Source organism: Pan paniscus, chromosome 17 (genome assembly GCF_029289425.2).
Source record: "Pan paniscus chromosome 17, NHGRI_mPanPan1-v2.0_pri, whole genome shotgun sequence".
NCBI lineage: Eukaryota > Metazoa > Chordata > Mammalia > Primates > Hominidae > Pan > Pan paniscus.
In genome coordinates, this window is record NC_073266.2 from 96,662,198 (window position 1) to 96,681,427 (window position 19,230).

At 36.8% G+C, this 19,230-nt stretch overlaps 1 protein-coding gene across 6 annotated transcripts in view; it reads left to right on the plus strand.

Annotated features, from left to right (window-relative positions):
• The window catches only part of ATP9B (ATPase phospholipid transporting 9B (putative)), a 322,333-nt gene that overhangs the window by 35,608 nt on the left and 267,495 nt on the right, over window positions 1-19,230 (plus strand). For all 6 annotated transcript variants that reach the window (XM_008952694.5, XM_003827309.6, XM_063597385.1 and 3 more), the window contains exons 3-5: window positions 4,882-5,032; window positions 7,747-7,860; window positions 18,745-18,853. In XM_008952694.5, the coding sequence (XP_008950942.2) occupies window positions 4,882-5,032; window positions 7,747-7,860; window positions 18,745-18,853 (374 nt within the window). The remainder of the gene's footprint in view (window positions 1-4,881; window positions 5,033-7,746; window positions 7,861-18,744; window positions 18,854-19,230) is intronic.

The window sequence follows — 19,230 nt, forward strand, 5'->3', positions numbered from 1 at the left end:
GAGTAGGCTTTAATTTCTTCATGGCTTGAGACCTGCTTTCTCATTTTTATTTGACAAAAATCCCAACTTGGACACTTTGAAAAAATTGTTCTGGTATCTGTCTTTTAAAACTTTGAATCTTTTTCATGTGAGTGAATACACCTTTCTGTAAGCGGTTGTGAGTCATATTGATAGTTCTCTGATCTGGGTTAATGTCTTTCTCACGAGATTTACATTTCACTTGTTATCAAAAATCACTTTGTCCTTAGGAAAGTGGAGCCAGTGAATGGCATTTCCATAAGACGGGAGGGGAGGTATCAAATGCTGGGATTATTCCTAGTTCTAATGTCCTCAACTAATCGGCAGACGTTGAGGGCACAGAAGCATGGGCGAATGTGCTCATCTTTTAAGAAGACATCAGCATTGTGTTGCTTTTAAATTGGTGACCATAGGTATCTATTGGATATAATAATTGTCTAATTTTTGGGGGGTGGAGAGAAAGGAGGCTAAAACTGTGGGAATTATTTAACTATGACTAGTTAACATTTTAGAAGATAGGCTCTTGATGTGTTAATATGCTTTGTTTAATGTTATGATTTGATTATAGAGGCATTTTGTGAAAAGCTACTAATCCTAAAACATTTTAAGAAAAAGTATAACTTGTACACTGCTGGATATAGTTTCAGCTGGACTTGATGATGTAAGGCAATTTAAATATAAGGGGGAAAGTGTTCCTGAATAATCGATAATTTAGAAACTATTTCGCGTACATAGAAATGCTATTGAGTAAAGCTCCTAGTTACTGTCTCCCAAGGACTTCTGTTTGCTTCTCCCTCGTTTTGCAATATTTGCCAGTATGCCTTCCTCACATTTTTGTCCTCAAAAATTCCCCATATTTCATTTTCCTTTTTAGCTCTACTACTCAGTGAGGCTTAAACATACTGTTTTTGTTACAGTGTTTCTGTATCCTTGGGGCTCATGCCATTTACTGCTAGCATGGAAGTCGCCTGACTCCCCTGCATAGTGGTTTCTGGCTGCATGATCCAGGGGCAGTTCTGGTGCACCTGCAGGCCTTTCACACCTCATGCCTGTTGCGAGTGTATTCGTTCAGTTTTGTGTAGTAGCACATGATATGATAGTGGCGTCTTAACCACTACTTTATTCTGTCTGTACACAATAAAATTATTAGTAGCACAGTGATATGAATAACATAATTTATATCATCAAAGTCTAGACATCTTAGATTTACTGGTACAGGGTTATAGAGGAAAAAACTGAGTAAAATGTTGAATATTTATGTTTTTAGCAGTGGGCATTGAATTTAGAGTTTCTCGAGTGAGAGTGATGTCAGTGAGGCATTAGTTCATGTAGTTGCTGACAGTGATGGTGACGTTAAGGTTTCTGTTGTGGCTGCTGTTTACAGTGCTCATGTTATGCAGACAGTGGTCTTGCGTTTATAGTGTCGTTTGTCTGGAAGAACATGTTAATATCAGATAATGCTATAAAGCTTATATTTTCTAAATTTTATATGTATCTTTTCAAATACTTAGATCTTAATATTTGATTTTTCATTTTGAATTTGTCTGACTTTTGTATACTAGAACATCAGAGTAGATAATTATGTGTCTTAGAGCAAAAATTCATATCTGAGTCCGTTCCTGAAGAATTTTGCTCTATTTGAAATGCTGAAGAGAAATGTGCTCTTATGAAGCCTGTCTTGCACCTGTGGCCCAGCTTGCAATGTGCTCTGTTGATGCCACTGCTGTCCAGTAGAACTCACTGTAGTAATGGAATATTCTCCATCTGGGATGTCCATTATGGTAGCCACTAGCCAGGGTGCCCACTGAGCTCTTGAGATGTGGCTGATGTGACTGAGGAACTGGATGGTAAGCTTTATTTAATTTTAATTAATTGAAATGAAAGTTGCCACATGGGGCCGATGGATGCTCATTTGGACGGTCCAGGCCTGGGTACTCTTTGTGCCCAAGCTACTGTTGGGAGGAGGGTGACCTTTTGAGTGGGATGTTGGCAGGCAGGAGAGTGAAGACCGAGGCCTCGGGGGCTTCCTCCGTGGGCGGCATTGTGCTGAGCCTTTGTAGTGTGTAGACTCCACTCTTGTCAGTGCTTTGCAGATGAGTGAACAGAGACTCAGACCAAGGAGCTTCCATAGGGTCACTTGCTGGTGATTGTCTCCAAAACATGACTTTAAAATCCATGTTTTTCCATTGTGTTTTGTTGCCTGCTCACAAGTGATTCATTTTTTTCCCATCATCTCTTGAATGGCTGTGGTGCCATGCCTGGGCTGAGGAAAGGCGGTGCATGAACTTGAGCAAGAGCTGGCCTCTGCCTGTTGTCAGCTCAGTGAATGGACATGATACTGATGTGGCGGGAGGTTGAGATCCAGGCTCTCGTTTCAACTCTGCCATTGCCTAGTGGTTTAGTCTTAGAGAAGTCACTTGCCTGTGGGACCTCCAGTTTTCTTGTCTATGTGATGTGGGAGTTCGGCATCAGTATAGTGTAGTTGCAGTTGTCTGAGATGGTAATTCTTAGGTAACATAACTAGGATTTTCCTGGCCCTAGGAGTGTGTGCTGTCACCAGATAAAAGAGTGATGATTTATAGCTGCTGTTGGTGGGAGGAGTTGGGGAAGGAGTGCCCATGAGCCCCTGCCATGGGGGAAGGCGACTCAGAGTGGAAGAGAGCACAGAGCAGTCGCAGTCTGCATGGCACCACAGCAGGGGTGCTGGAGGGAAGGAGGCATGTGAGAGTGTTCGAGATGGACAGTACAAGCAAGAGGTAAGGTGAGAGAAATAGTCATTGAAAGCTTACTCTATTTTATTTGAAGCCTTATTTAATTTTTCTTTCATTCAAGCATAAACAGATAAAATATTATCAGCATTTTATTGAAATCTACTTGACCATTTCCTTTCCTACCCTACCAAAAATATTAATGGTGAACATACTTGTTTTGACAATCTTAAATCACTTTAATACCACCCTGATTTATAACTGTTGTGGACTTGAAAGTATGCTTTCAGTTTGGAGGTGTTTGGGTTTATTGTTTCAAAAGTGCTGATGGCAGTGCTAAGATGTTCCACTCTTGCAAAGCTCAGTCTTTGTGTGCTGCGGTAGAAGTTCTAGAATAAGTGTGGGGGGAGCTGGCTTGCTTGGCTATCCCCGTGGCAGAGCATCAGCCCCGTGAGAGAGCACCGCTTAAGGGAGTAGTGCTTGGCAGTCCTTCACGTGCTGGAACAGTCCCTGTTAAGGATGGGCAGCCTCCACAGAACCAACCTCTGACCTTTCAATGTGAGGATCTTCCCAGCACAGCTGAGAATTAAGTGGATATTCATAGGGATAGTACCAACTTCAGTTGAGACACACACACATGCCCTCATAAGGAATGCTACTATGGGAGATTTATGAAGTTTACTTCATATATTCAAATTCATAAATTCAAATACTGAAACCTGCAAGTTTTCAGTATTTGTAAAGTGATTTCTAAAGCAGGAGAGCATTACGATTATATAGTAAAGGTGTGGCACTCCAGCATGGGAGACAGCAATTCTGAGATGGAGCTCTGATGTGTCAGCCTCATTTTGTAATCAGCCTTATGCTGTCATTTTCATGCAAAACTTTTTGTTAACTTTTAAGCTTCCTTTGTCACAAACATGAAGAATATTTGACTTATACGGCAGGCTTTCTATTCTAGCCTTGAATACAATTAGAAGGTGAGATTTAACAACTTCCTTTAATAAGCCATTCTGAGTCTTTCTCTACATTTTGAAAATTTAAATTAAACCAAAATTTTAATACTGAAGTTTAAATTCATGATTATTTTGTGCTTAAAAGAGATGAATTTGATACCTTTTCATCATTTTCTGAGGTATTTTTAGAAACTCTATACTGTCTACCCCAAAATAATGGTTGGGATGACCAAGAAGGGGAAGAGTTATGCTCCTGAAACCCAGACACTATTGGAACAGGGTAAATGTAAAATTAAAATATTTACTGCATAGATGAAGAGAGCTATGTGGAAATACAATCAAGCTTTTATTATCATTAGAATATCACAGGAAACATTTGTATCCTCTTTAAATATTGGATTGAGCTGTCTTTTTTTTTTTTTTTTTTAAGATGGAGACTCACTCTTTCGCCCAGGCTGAAGTGCAGTGGCATTGTCTTGGCTCACTGCAACCTCTGCCTCCCGGGTTCAAGCTATTCTCCTGCCTCAGCCTCCCGAGTAGCTGGGATTACAGGTGCCTGCCACCATGGCTGGCTAATTTTTGTATTTTTAGTAGAGACGGGGTTTTACCACATTGGCCAGGCTGGTCTTGAACTCCTAACCTCAGGTGATCCGCCTGCCTCGGCCTCCCAAAGTGCTGGGATTACCGATGTGAGCCACCACGCCTGGCCTGAGCTGTAAGTCTTAATATTACATTAGTTAATACTACTGGAAAAGTCATTTTTTAAGAGTGGAAAAAGTGATTATTACTTCAGAGAATGAGCCACATCCTGGATTAATTGAAATCCAAGGACCTTTATCATTGAAAAGTGTATTGGGAATTACCAGTAGGTAACCTATAGCTATAGCTATACCTTTTCTCGACATATAGAGCATTGACTGCTTCAGAATATTAATGGTTTTATTTTGCCAATAAGAGTGTCTAAACAGAAAGATAATTCCCCTGGGGTACATTTATGTAAGACTTTGTATTTTATGTCAAATTTAAATTTGTGTAACCAACCTATTATAAGAAAAACCCCACAAATTAGCATTAGGTGTGCTATTAGTGTGTGGTGAATACAGAAACAATCAATATTGACTCTAAATATGTACAATTAGTTTGAACTTTTTTAAAAAGCAAAAAAAAAATACACAATACGTATCTTTTGTTTCATACAGTTGCTGTGGTTGGCTGATAAATATTTGTCGAAGAAAGAAAGAACTGAAAGCTCGCACAGTATGGCTTGGATGTCCTGAAAAGTGTGAAGAAAAACATCCCAGGAATTCTATAAAAAATCAAAAATACAATGTGTTTACCTTTATACCTGGGGTAAGACTATTGCATTCTTGGAGATGGGTTGTGTGTCAGAGATTGCTGGCTTCCTTTGCTATAGGATGGAGCCTGTTGAGACTCTGACTTAGGTATTGAGTTGTGTCACATCCAAATCAGTGTCCTTTTGCTTTTGAACCATCTGTGTTCCCAATAATCGCTAAATAATTCATATGTATTTTTAATGGCTACATCATAGAGTTCAGCTCAAGAAAATGTACAATTTGATTATTGCCTTCAGTTCTTGATAAACATCATAGACATAATGAAGTAAAGGTAAATAAAATTAACAGAAAACAAGTTATACATTTTGTTTGGCTGGGAACTAGTTTGGAGAAAACAGTAAATGTAATGTTTAAACCCTGCCAAGAGATTTCGCAAAGAAAATGAAACAATTTTTTATACTGAAATGATACAGTAACAAAGTATCTGTAATATGCATATTTATATATAGATGTCTTTGCTACTTCACATTATAAATCTCAGAACTTCTTATATTGTTATATCATTAGTTATCTTTAATTGGGTATTATTGCTAAATTTAAATACTGTAGTTTAAATATTTTATTACTTTTGTTGCTAGTGATATTACTGGCTTAAATTATAAAACAGTTCATATACAATTAGAATAGTTGAATAATTTTTGTGTTTTATATGTCATTCCTTATTTTAATAGATTTATTTGTCTTTCTAAAGGAAAAGGAAGCTGGTATTGATTATATTTCTATATCAAAGTTTTTGGCATGTTTTATGTCTTTTATTTGCAAGAAAAGCTCTTGATTACATGGAATGTGGGTTGCTTTATCTTGTATATTTAATTTAAATAATCATGCTGACATTGTATTTGGCGTTGATTTTACTCCCACCCCCACCTCATCCCCATCCACCTAGTGATTGGCAAATACTTGATATCTAATGTACTTCTTTATTAAAACCCAGAAAACTAATGGCTTCATAATTAAAAGACAGACCTTTTGTCAGGATAATAAAATGTAAACTGTCTTACAGGCAGATAAATATTTGCATCTTTATTGAATGAAGCCACTGTTTTCTGCTTAGGTTTAAATTATTAAATACTCACAGATCTCAGAGATTGGCTAAGCAGTGTACATTTTCCTAAAGGTCAGCAGGTTCAGTCAGTAGACTGTAGAGTATTGATTACAGTCGTTTAAAGCCAGCAGTGCAGCTTAACTTTGATCAGTGTAAGTCCACACAGCCTGCCCAGATTGGCCGCATGCTGAAAATACCTGTGGATGTGACTGTATGATGATTACCATGTGTATGAGTTTTTTATCTTAGATCGTCTCTGAAATTAGTCTTTTCATCTAAAATGTAGTATTTTAGAAACATTTGGTAATTACCCAGTAGGAGTTCTATGTCATTTTTACCACGAATGGCAATTTCTAAGTTGCTAATAGATATAATTTATGCTGAGATTTTAAAGAAATCACTAAGGAAAAAGCACTTTATTTCCTGCTGAGATTAATTTATGAAATAATTCAAAACATTCTTAGACAGCAGGTTGAACGTGATTATGAACATAAATATATTGTCAGTGTAACTGATTTTGAGTCCCACACATTGCCGTATGATGATGCAGATAACCTCATTTTCTGAAAACAAGTTGCAGACTCTCTAGTTGAGCAGTAAGCACTTAACCCATTGCCCTGCTTGGTGAAATTTTCATACCTTCTAAGTGGTATGGAAATGGCATCCAAAGAGATTGTGATTTGTAAGTTGCAGGTTTGCAAGTTTGATTTAATTGTAGTGTGCTGTTTGAATTATTCTCATCTGTAAACGTAAGTTTTGTTCCATTTTGATTTTCAATGTAAATCTAATAATTAGAGGCGTTTGTAAATTGAGATCTATTAATATGTTAGATCTTGGGTTTTCTTCCCTAAAGATAACTATTTAAAGTGAAAACCAAAACCAAAACCTTTCAGTATTGACATTCCTAAAATTTTATTGAATGATGAAATTTCTTTTATATTTGAAAATATTATTAAGAATTAACTACCCAAAGACCATAAGAGTAGCTGGGTAGCTGTCTTCTTGAAAATTGGTCTGCAATTACAACTTCTTATATTTTATCATTTTTAATGTTTTGAGGGAAGTAAATACCCACAAGAGATTAAGGCAGTCTATCTCGTGAAGTTACACCTGTTCACGTTTGGCTTGTTCATTCAGTCTTTGTAAAGCTACCTGGATGTCCGTGTTAAAAAAAAAAAAGTGGCTATTTATTTGTTTTTTACCATTTCATAAATATAAGGTTAATATGACTTTTGCATTGTAAAATTTTCTGAGTCATTATCAAGATACACCTGTATATTTACTGGCTTGCTAACATTGGGAAGGTTTTGCTATCTAACTTTTTTTCATGTTCATGTAAAGACTTACTAAATGAGTATGGAAAACTGGAAAATTTCATATAAGAAAAATAAAAAAACTTTTAGATGACATTTTTAACAATCGAACGTCCTAATTGTCTTATTTTCAGTTTATTTAAAATATATTTTGGGAGTAACCTTACCTTTCTTTGTGATACAGCTATTAGAAAGCCAATGTGAAAATTAATACATTTACTTTGAATCACAACATATTCTCACTGTTTGATGGAAATGTGGTTATATGTTGTGCAGATTTTAATTGTTTAATTTAGGTATTAAAATTTTTTCCTTGAAGGAATTTTGTTAATTTTCTCTTTTCCTTTTTAGGTTTTGTATGAACAATTCAAGTTTTTCTTGAATCTCTATTTTCTAGTAATATCCTGCTCACAGTTTGTACCAGCATTGAAAATAGGCTATCTCTACACCTACTGGGCTCCTCTGGTAAGAAAAGACTTTAAAAATTAAGTTAAATTATGAAATATTTAGAATATAGTTTTAAGAGTTGAGATGGTTAAAAGTTAAATTGACCAGATTTTTAAAACATGGTGTTGTAGTGTATCACTGAACTTCTGTTAAAAGATTTAGCTGAGTGATTTCAGTCCCTCTGAGAACCATGGGAAGTATGGTGGCAGCACCTGCCTGTAGAGCTGCCAAAGTTACAAAGTGCCTGAGCTGGCAGCAGAGGGGTTTTCCTTGGTCATTCTGCACCTGTGTTAAGGTTGCAGGTCATCAGCAGCTCCCTCCTGTTTGATGCAGCTGTTGGGAATGGGGGCTGGGGCTGTGGGTCTGTTCTGTTACTCTCTTCACACCCTGACCATGGTGAGCATTCTGAAGTATCCAAGTGCAGTACGTATGATTTCTGGTTGATATCTCAGTGTATAAAGTTTTTCAAAAGGCCAGTGATGCAATGATGCTTATCAATGAATGTTTCCATTTCAAATATATGCTGTCTTGATAGTCTTAAGCTGTTGGCTGAGAGTTTTCATTAATTTTTAGCTCGTAGAGACAAGATGTACATCGTCTTTCCTCCTTTCATAGAAAAATGTACTACTTCCTTTATTTTTATTTTTTATTTTTGGAGATAGAGTCTCACCCTGTCACTGGAGTGTAGTGGCACAATCTCGGCCCACTGCAACCTCCGCCTCCCGGGTTCAAGCAGTTCTCCTACCTCAGCCTCCTGAGTAGCTAGGATTACAGGCACGTACCACCAAACCTGGCTAATTTTTGTGGTTTTAGTAGAGACGGCGTTTCACCATGTTGGCTAGGCTGGTCTCGAACTCCTCACCTCAAATGATCCACCTGCCTCAGCCTCCCAAAGTGCTGGGATTACAGGCGTGAGCCACTGCGCCTGGCCACTACTTCCTTTTTTTTGATTTGCTCCCTTTTGGGCAGATGACCCGAGGAATCTAGGTAGGAAACACAGAGAGTGAAAGGGTTCCTTCAGTGAAAGAAGAGTGCAGTCCTCGGGGGTCCACATGAGTTGTGGCCTTCCACATGGCGAGCTGAGCAGTCTGCTCCCGAGGGGTCTGTCCTGGCCTGGGTAGGCTCCGTCTCCCTAACCAGAGAACTCCAGATAAAGCAGGAGAACTGGAAGGTGGACTAAATTCTTGTTTCCTGGAGAGGCACAGTCAGGCTTTCCTGTTTACCTGTTAGTAAAGCCATGCTGAGGGAAATTTTTTGATTTCTCTTTCACATAGACTTCATAGTAGGGTGGATTTGAGGAATGAGTAACTTTATATGTAATATAAACACGAAATTACTAGATAAATGAATACATTTTTAACTTATTAAATTAGTAAGATTGAAAGAGACATTGGAGCTGAGCATGGGTAAAGCTGTAACACTGTGGCGCTCATCCCATTAATATAGATGCCGTGAGCTCCCCCATTAGTGTGCATAGTGTGCATGCATGCCTGTGTTGCCTTTTTGGAGGGTCATTGGTAATATATATCAAAGACCTGAAAACCAGATTCAGCATTTTTACTTGAGGAATTTATCCTAAAGAAATAATGATTGATCACAAAGTCTAAAGAATGTCCATTATAAATATTTTAAAAAGTCGAATGTCTAACAATAGATTATTCAAACTCTGCCATATCCTGTGTACTTGTTGGAATACTGTGTAGCTTTAAAAATGGTGTTTAGGAAAAGTGTTTAATAACATAAAAGTTATGTATGTATTAGAATAAATTTTAAAAGGTGGCTCAAAATATGTATAGAATGAAATCCACAGTTCTTTTGATCAATCAATATTGAGCTCCTTCATGTCCAGCCATAGTCTAGGTAATGTTGATACAACAGTGAACAAGACAAACCAAATCCTGTTCTAATAGAACTAAAATTCTGGGAGAAAAGGCAGTATATAAACTCCTAATGCCACATAGCCAACCATCAGGCTATGAAGAAGAAAATATAAAGCAGGAAAAATGAGTAGAGGATGAAAGGGATGTTCTATATGGGATGGTCAAGGAAGGCCTCTCCTGTGAGGTGACATTGGAATGACATCTTACTGGTAAAACAGTCAGATATGAAACAGGGAAGAGTGTTGCAGGCAGAGGAGCAGTTGCAGAAGGTCTTGGACTGTTTTAGCATATGCTCCAGGGTGTGGGGAGGTCATCCAGGAGGGTGTGGGTGGGAAGAAGTAGTTGGAAAGGAGGTCAGAGGGCCTGGCGTCAGCTCTTCCAGGGCTCTCAGATTTCATCCTGGGTGAAAAAGGAAGCCGTATGTTTGTGTATGTATTGCATGTATTCACACACAGAAGAAACACTGAAGTGTATACAACAGAATTTTGAAAGTTGTTGTTGAAGCTAGGTAACCGTGGAAGAGAGTATAGATAACTGTTTCTCCTTTCTTTTCTCCACCTTCCACCACATTAGCAGTAACCTATTCTGAATGTGAGATTATAATTCCTATGTATCTCTTAATAGTTTTACTGTGTTTATATTTATCATTAAAACAATATGCAATATTATTTTGTATGCTTTAACATTTTTTATAAAGGTTATCTTAATCTGTGTGGCCTATTGCAACATACTTTTTTGGCTTAACATTTGTTTATAAAATTGATCCATATCAACACATATATCTACTTCATTTTTCACTTCACTAAAGTGTTTCATTGTATAAATATACCACAACTGATTCATCCCTTCCTTTGGGAAAGGAGACTTTGGGGTGGTTTCTCATTTTTTACCATTATAAATATTGTTAAACAATATGATTGTTCATAAGCATTGTTATAATGAACAATGTGATTGTTAACGATTGCTTATGCATTTGTGCAAAACATTCTACAGGCTGTGTACTTCCTAGAAGTCTCATTTAAAAACTGCTGTTGATTTTTTTCATTTTCTAATAAAAGCAGTATAGCATTATAGAAACTTTAGAACACAGAGAAAAATACTTGCTCATTTTAAAACACAATCATATTGAATGTTTTTTTTTTTTTTTTTTTTTTTTTTGAGACAGAGTCTTGGTCTGTCACCCAGGCTGGAGTGCAGTGGTGCGATCTCGGCTCACTGCAAGCTCTGCCTCCCGGGTTCATGCCATTCTCCTGCCTCAGCCTCCCAAGTAGCTGGGACTACAGATACCCGCCACCACGCCCTGCTAATTTTTTGTATTTTTAGTAGAGATGGGGTTTCACCATGTTGGCCAGGATGGTCTCGATCTCCTGACCTCGTGATCCGTCCGCCTCAGCCTCCCAAAGTGCTGCAATTACAGGTGTGAGCCACCGCGCCCGGCCAATTATATTTATGATTTTAATGTATTTATTTCTAGCCCCTTTTTTTCCTATTCATAGCTTTCACAGTTGTATTTACTGCTTAAGTATCGTTTCCCGGCTGGGTGCTCGTAACAGTAATCTCAGCACTTTGGGAGGCCAAGGCGGCAGGATATCTTGAGTTCAGGAGTTCAAGACCAACCTGGGTAAGATGGTGAAATTCCATCTCTACCAAAAAATAGAAAGATTAGTTGTGTGTGGTGGTACATATCTTTAGTCCCAGCTACTCAGGAAGCTGAGGTTGGAGGATTGCTTGAGCCTGGGATGCAGAAATTGTTGTGAGCCATGATTGCGCCACTGCACTGAAGCCTGGGTAACAGAGCGAGACCGTGTCTTAAAAAAAAAACAAAAAATTGCCTTGTGGGTTAAAACTGTTTTAACTTAAACAATGATGGTCTGAGAACACAAATTCTTCTTAAAAAAGTAAAGCAAAATGTATTTATGTATATTTTGCTTCAGCCTTTTGTACTTACTCTGATTTAACTAGGTTTCAACCAAAGAAAATGTCCCTTTGATGGTTCTTTCTGAAGAACTTTATTTGATTTGTTCACAAAATTGATGATCTTGGCCATACTTGAGTGAAGTGTGCACGCAAGCACACACACGTCTGTTTACCAAGACGAGAAAACGTTTCTCTGTTTTTTTCTTTTCATATGATTGTTCATTTCCAGTTCCAGCTGCAATTTTTAGTCCTTTAGCTTGAATTTTCATCCTCTGTTATTTTGAAGTACTTTATCATTTTTTGACATGTATTAGCTTTAATTATTTTTAGATAATTACCTCAGTAAGCAACTACTTCAATATTCATATAAAAGATACTGTTATTCCACTACATTTGCGTTTTAAGATTTTAGAGAAGTGAAAAGCCACTTTTTCCATTTGAATAATGCTTGACGTTGCCTTCTGATGCACCTAGATGAGTTCTCTTGTGTCCTGAGTATCATATTGTTCGATCTGAGAATTGATCTACTTTTTAAATGATTTTCTTTCGTTCCTTGGTTTGGCAGCAGCCACAATTGATGCTACCTTTCAGATAACAAATGATGAATAGTATGCTTTCTCTGTTTATATGCATCTTAACCTTTGATTGAGCAAACCTCTTAAAAAGTTGATGTACACCTTAGGCTTACCTTCAAATCTGAGAAGCAAGCTTAGGAGAGCATATTGATTCTTTTAAAAAGCTTTTAAAAACGCTGAAAATCAAGACAATTTGAATAATTAGACAAAGTTAAGGAATAATTAAACATACACTAAATCTAAAGAAATCTCTTTAAAGGAAAGTATTTAAAATAATGCAAATTTGAAAATATGTATAGGTGTCTCTTTTTTAACTGAAGAAAATGTTCTTCAACAAGAATTCCCCATAAGCCCTTGAGTTCTTGCATTTTCTATACCAGTTTATATTAACCCCATTATATCCAGTGCCAGTAACACCATGATCTTTATACATACATTGACTTCTTTTTGCCATCTTTTGTTCTCTAAAGTTCTATAATGTTCTCAAGAAAAAGATATCAGTTAACATTTCCAGATTTCTTCTAGCCAAAATCCTGCCTCTGAGGCATAAAACCATTTTACAGTTGTCGGTTGTAAAATCCTATTTCTGTTGTTCGCTAATTTTAAATAAAACAAGTTACTTCAAACTTACTCCCTCTGTTCTCTAATTAAAATTGAGATGTTTTTGAAAACAATGATAGCTTAATTAATAATATTTCTTTTTCAGTTGCTTTTGGTAATATTATTTATTAGCTTTAGGTCTGAACTAATTTCTGTTATACTTCCCATATAATAGAAGTGTAAATTGAAAATAAGTTGATTTCATTACATTTTTGTGTCTGGATGAAGATTACCTTTCATATTCAGCTTTCAGAACAATTCTTTAAAGCAAAGCTTGTGTAATCAGAGTAACAAAACAGAATGTCATGCTTCTATCAAAATGAACGAGATGGAATAGATCTGTCTATGCGGAAGATCTTTAGATAAAGAAAGCTCTGGCTCTAACAGTTTTTAACACTGTATCTTCTATATAAAATGTCTTCTGCTACTTTGTTAATAAATAATTGGTAACTGGATAGGCTATGTAGGTGAGAAATCAATCTATGAGGACTTTGATTTTTCAGTCTTATTTAAAAATCTTCCCTTCATCCACTCTTTTCTCGTGTGCGTGTCTCTGCATTAGAGGTGTGGGCAAAGTAAGAAAAGGAAAAACGAATGAAATTGCTTGGAATCATCCAGAGACAACCATTGTTAGTGATCTGTGTGGCCTTGGTAAAGTTACTTACTCACTTTGTGTCTCAATTCCCTTATCTGTAAATTAGAGGTAAAGATACATACTTTGTAGGATTTTTGTGATATTTAAAAGGGGTAACTCATTTAGGATACTTGGAAAAGTGTGTGGCACATGATAAGCCCTCAAAGGCACATCAATAATGTACCCATCTAACTTTTTCTCCTTTTACAAAAATGTATATTGTTTTGGACTCGCTCTGCATTGTTCTTGGGTTATCTGGAGAAATAGGAGAAAGGCTGTGGACAAGCCACGTGAGAAGTCCATGTTGTCCAGTCTGTGTAACACACTCGTGCACAAATACTGCCGTTTCCAGGATGACAGTATAAATGGCCCTTCTTGCTTCCAGTTTTGATTTTTCTAGGGAGCAGTGTTATAGCATAAATCTCTGACCTGGTTGGTACCGAGGTAATGGGAAGACCTAAGTGCTCCTACAGTAAGACTTGCTTACTCCAGTCCTCCATAAACCACCAATCTGTAATGATCCATTTAAGAACTCAGATCTAAACTCTTACGGGTAGAGGCTCATTTATTGTAGACTCCAGTGGTAGAAGGAAATAGTGGCCTCAACTTCCCTTTCCTTTAGTGTCTTTTATGTTCCTAGGCTGGCCATTGGGCATTTCCTTGGATAGATACGCAGGGGATGGACGTGATGGTGGTGACATCTTTTGGGTGTTGAGAATCGTACACATGTGTTACTTATTCAGAGAAACAGATTTGGAAGTGTGTTGTAAAACAGCTTGGACAGTCTAATAGTCCTTGCCTGTGACCAGGATCTTGTTTCCTCTTAAGAGTGTTTAACTCCTGTTTTCAGGACTTAGGACCTAACCCTCTTTATTCTGTCTTCTCTAATACTACTTCATTTGAAGTGGGAGCTTAATTTCACTGACTTCCTTGAGTTCTTAGGAACTAGCACATTTTTGTGGTTTATGATTACTTAATGAATTTGGTTAACTTTTGCTGTCTTTAAGCCATAAGTTTAAAGGGGTGAAAATTAGAGTCACCTGGAGAGTTTAACATTTGTGTCTGAGGTCTCTTCCCTGGAAATTAGAGGTAAAAGTACACATTTCAGGTAGGGTCTGAGCAAATTTATGTTACAAAAAATCTTTTCAGGTGATTATGATATGCTTACCTGATTAAAAAACACTCCTTTAAAATATTGTCTATACTATATAAATAAAATGTGCTTGGTAATCACTTTCATTCTCTTATCTCAGTGAGTCACAAACAGAACTTTTTTTAAGAAGTTACCTCTGCATCATGAACATGAGTCTGTAGCAGTAAGTCTTCTCTTACGTGGGAATAGCTGCAGACAAGTATATTTCTTGGATTCAAAGACGCATATTTTTCATGTTACTAAAATTAAGCTGTGGCTTATAAAATGTGTATATTTACAATGCTATTGTCTTCCCACCCAAGACTACTACTAAAATAATACTGACGTATCTTAAAACCAGTGACATCTTTGAATCAAGGAAATATAGCATTTCATCATATGACTGTGCTATGAATTTCTTACTTGTGGACATTCAGGTTATTTCTAATTTTTCATATTCATGCTGTGATCCTAGAATTTTTCCTTTAAGATAAGTTTCTAGAAGTGAAACTGCTTGTTTAAATATGTGCAAATTTTAAGGCTTTTGACAGCACCAACTTTCTTAGAACTTTTTTGGGGATATCTGCTGCTTTGGCTTTTCATATTCATTTTCTTTGTTTTTCTCTTGCTAACTCTGGTTCAATAAAATGATGAATTTATATTCAAGTTCTTCTTTGTCTCTAACAGGCTTTTTGATAACCACTTTTATTTCATTGCTGCTTTGTCATAACTTGTTACCAGCTTTGAAGAAACTGGCCATCATTCCCTATTGTATATTCTTCACTCTATTATGGAGACGTTTATCATAATATAAAAATTTCTTCTGTTCTTAAAATTTTGTACTTCACACAGCTGACATCACTCTTAATCATAAAAGACTGAATGTGTTCCCCTTAAACTTAGGAACAAGGGTGTTTGCTCCCACCAGTTCTGTTCAACATTGTATAGGGCAGTTAGTTAAGAAAATGAAGTAAAAGGCATCTAGATGGAAAGAAAGAAGACTGTCTATCTCTAGTCACAGATGGCATGATCTTGTTTATAGGAAAACCTAGGGAATCTACACACAAAAACATTGTAACTAAACAAAATGAATTAGCAGGGTTGCAGGATACAAGATGAACATACAAAAGTCACTTGTATTTCTAGCAATGACCATCCCAAAATGGAATTAGGATAACAATTCCATTTATAATCTCATCAAAAAGAAAATAATAGGAATAAGCTTAAAGCATGAAATTACATAATGAAAGCTATAAAAGAATTTTGAAAAAAAACGAAAGGTCTAAATAAGTGGAAAGTTATGTTCATGAGTTGAAAGACTTAATATTGTTAAGATGGCAGCACTCTCCAAACTGACACACAAATTTAATCCAACTCCTAACAGTATCCTAGCTGGCTTTTTTTTTTTCTTTATGTTTTTAAATGTTTTTGCAGAAATTGACAGATTGATCCTAAAATCCATATGAAAATGCAAAGGGCTCAGAGTGGCTAATACGTCATAGAAAAAAGTAGATCAAAGTTGGAGAACTCACACTTTCTCATTCCCAAACTTATTACAAACTGCATGATCAAGACAGTATGGTACTGACATAAAGATAGGTGCATAGATCAGTGTAATTGAGAGTCCAGAAATAAACCTTTAAATTTATAACACATTGATTTTCAACTCGGGCACCAAAATAGTAACTTTTATAACTCAACAGCTAAACCTAGGAAAAAAGTAGGTAAAGGATCTGAGTAGACATTTACCCAAAGAAGATATACAAATGGCCAATAAGCATGTGAAAAGTTGCTCAACGTCATTAGTCAGTAGAGGAATGCCAGTTAAAACCAGAGATACTACTTCACACCGAGTAGGATGGCTGCAATACAAAGGGCAGACAGTAACAAGTGTTGGTGAGGATGTGGAGACATTGGAACCCTCATTAGTTGCTGGCAGGAATGTAAAGTGGTGCAGCCACTTTGAGGAGCAGTTTGGCAGTTCCTCAAAATACTACACACACAATTACCATGTCACCCAGAATAGGCAAACTCATAGAGACAGAAAGTGGATGAGTCATTGCCAGGGCCTAGGAGTGGGAGGGAATGGGAGGTGACTTGCAATGGGTATGGTGCTTCATTTTGGGATGATGGAAATCTTCTAAAATTGGATGATGGTGATGGTTGTACAACTCTGTGAAGGTACTAAAAAACGAATTGTATACTTTTATAGTGTTAATTTTATGGCATGTGAATTATATATCAACAAAGCTATTATCTAAAAAAAGAATACAGTGTGTGCTAAAGGACCTAAGTGAGGTCTTACTCTGCTCATCAGCTGGTGTCTTCAGTGGAGACCATGGCAAATACATGGCACATGCTGTGCCATGCCTGCCTTCTTTGCAAATGGGGCACATCACAAATTGTTCATGGCTTCTTTTTCCTTGAGTCCAAGAGTGGCTTTAGGATACTTCTCAAAACAGTGCTTCCGATAACCCCTGGGAATACACTGGCAAAGATCAGAAAGACATCATGGTGTTTCAGGAGACTACTCGTAGTTCCCTGGTGTTGAAGGATACAGCAATATTGAGTGGGGGACAAGGCTAGAGATCTGTCTATTCGTAAGGTTAGGGGTTTGGTGAGAGCACTGTATTTCATTGGGAGAGCTGGGGAGAGCCTACGTCCAGCTGGGGTGCCACACTGAGTACAGTCAGGCTGGAGAGATGTGTGGAAGGAAGCACAGTTAGCAGTTGGAGGAAGGAGCCATAGTATTGCTTATAGACGATGGCAGTGGGATGGGTAGAGAATTAGGCCATCAGTGGGCTGAGGCCAGCTTTGGGGTGACTGGATAAAGAGGGGTGCATGGCTTCAGGAAGACAGCCAGGAGAATGTGGTGTCCAGGAAGCCAAGGGATGGGGAATTGGAAAGAGGGCCTGGTGAACAATTGTAATGCACAGAGGAATGGGAAGTTTCGTGAGATGGTCTGCCTTACTTGAGAATACTTTTAGTCAAGTGGTGGTGGAAGGAAATTGTGGCAAGTGGAGAAGTATACTGGATATGAAAAGGTTTCCGATGGTGCAGAGTGCAGACTAAGGGAGGAGAAGACTTGATGTGCTCAGGGAGAGATGGTTGTAGGGCCGAGGGAGGCTCATGATTAGGGGGAGAGCACACAGTATGGCTGAAGAGAGATGGCAGAGGGGCTGAAAAGGAGTGAGAGACACAGGCTGTCAGGTTGATTTTGAATGGGAAAGAGACTAGAAGAATCCATGTTTAAGTCATGACTGTTGAAGGGGTTTTCAAATAGGACACTTGAGAAAAATACCATTTCAGTAAATACAAGAAACATTCTTCAGCAGCACACTTAATTTGGCCTATTGGTTATACAGAAAACAAAAAACTGAAATAAAAAAGATTATTGTGCTTTCAGTGGACATACATCCAGTGTTCTGTTATTTACAGTTTTGACTGAAGCAAGGTCATCATTAATAATAGAGATTGACTTGAAGAATATTCCTGTAACATGTCAGAAAATATATATGCAGCCTTTAAAAATGATGGGCATTAGCTTCATATTAGTGGTATAATGGGCTTCACAATAAATTATGAGAATATAAAAATTTTTTTCTAGATAACATCATATTAATACAGTCAGATTTTTACTTAAAAAGTGAGATGAAAGCACTATAATTGTTCATTCTACTGCAGTTATATAATAATGCACTATGTAAGAAAATCGATGTGTGATTATCTGGGAATTGTTTTGTGTTCCTAAATACTTTTATTCTGTAAGAAAAATTTAAGTGCAGAAATTAAGTGTAAGATTTTTATGTCAATCATTGTAAATTTTGTATTTGAATGCCCAAGTATTCTAAATATAATTTGTGGGTTTATTGAAGATTGTTAATTTCTTTTTCTTTGGGTTACTAGGTATTTTCTGACACTTAGCTTGAAGTATATATTAGGAGGTGAATTAAAAATTTGGGGAGTATACTAAGAGTTGCATACCTTTTACAATGAATCCTTTTGTAATATTTCATTGTTACTTTTTGACTTTTTTGGTTTTCATTTATTTTATGTTTTAGAGAGTAATATAAATTGAAGGAAAAAAGTTAAACCAAGTAACAAATAATTTTGTCTTTTTTGTTAAAGTTTAGTTTTCTAAAAATACCTTATTTTGTTTTATAGGGATTTGTCTTGGCTGTTACTATGACACGGGAAGCAATTGATGAATTTCGGCGTTTTCAGCGTGACAAGGAAGTGAATTCACAACTATATAGCAAGCTTACAGTAAGAGGTCAGCAAGATGCTTTAATCCTGCTTAGCGTTTGCTTACTGTAATTATCATTTTAGAGTTAACATAACAAATGTATGAAAACATTTTAATTCTATTATTGAAAATAGTATTATGTGATTGTATATGATATCTAATTAATTTCCTTATAATGTATAATGCAATTTTAGGGTAGATATTTGTTCATTCTCTAGCTGTTTGGTTGTATGTTGTGTACACCATATATACAAATGCACACACAACCACACAAGCATGTACATGTATTACTAATAATCATGTAATGTGTTCTATTGGTATATACGTATTTTCTGAGAGGCATAATGTCACTTTATCTAAAATCTATCTTGGTATTTTAAACACACTCATAAAGGTCAAATGTC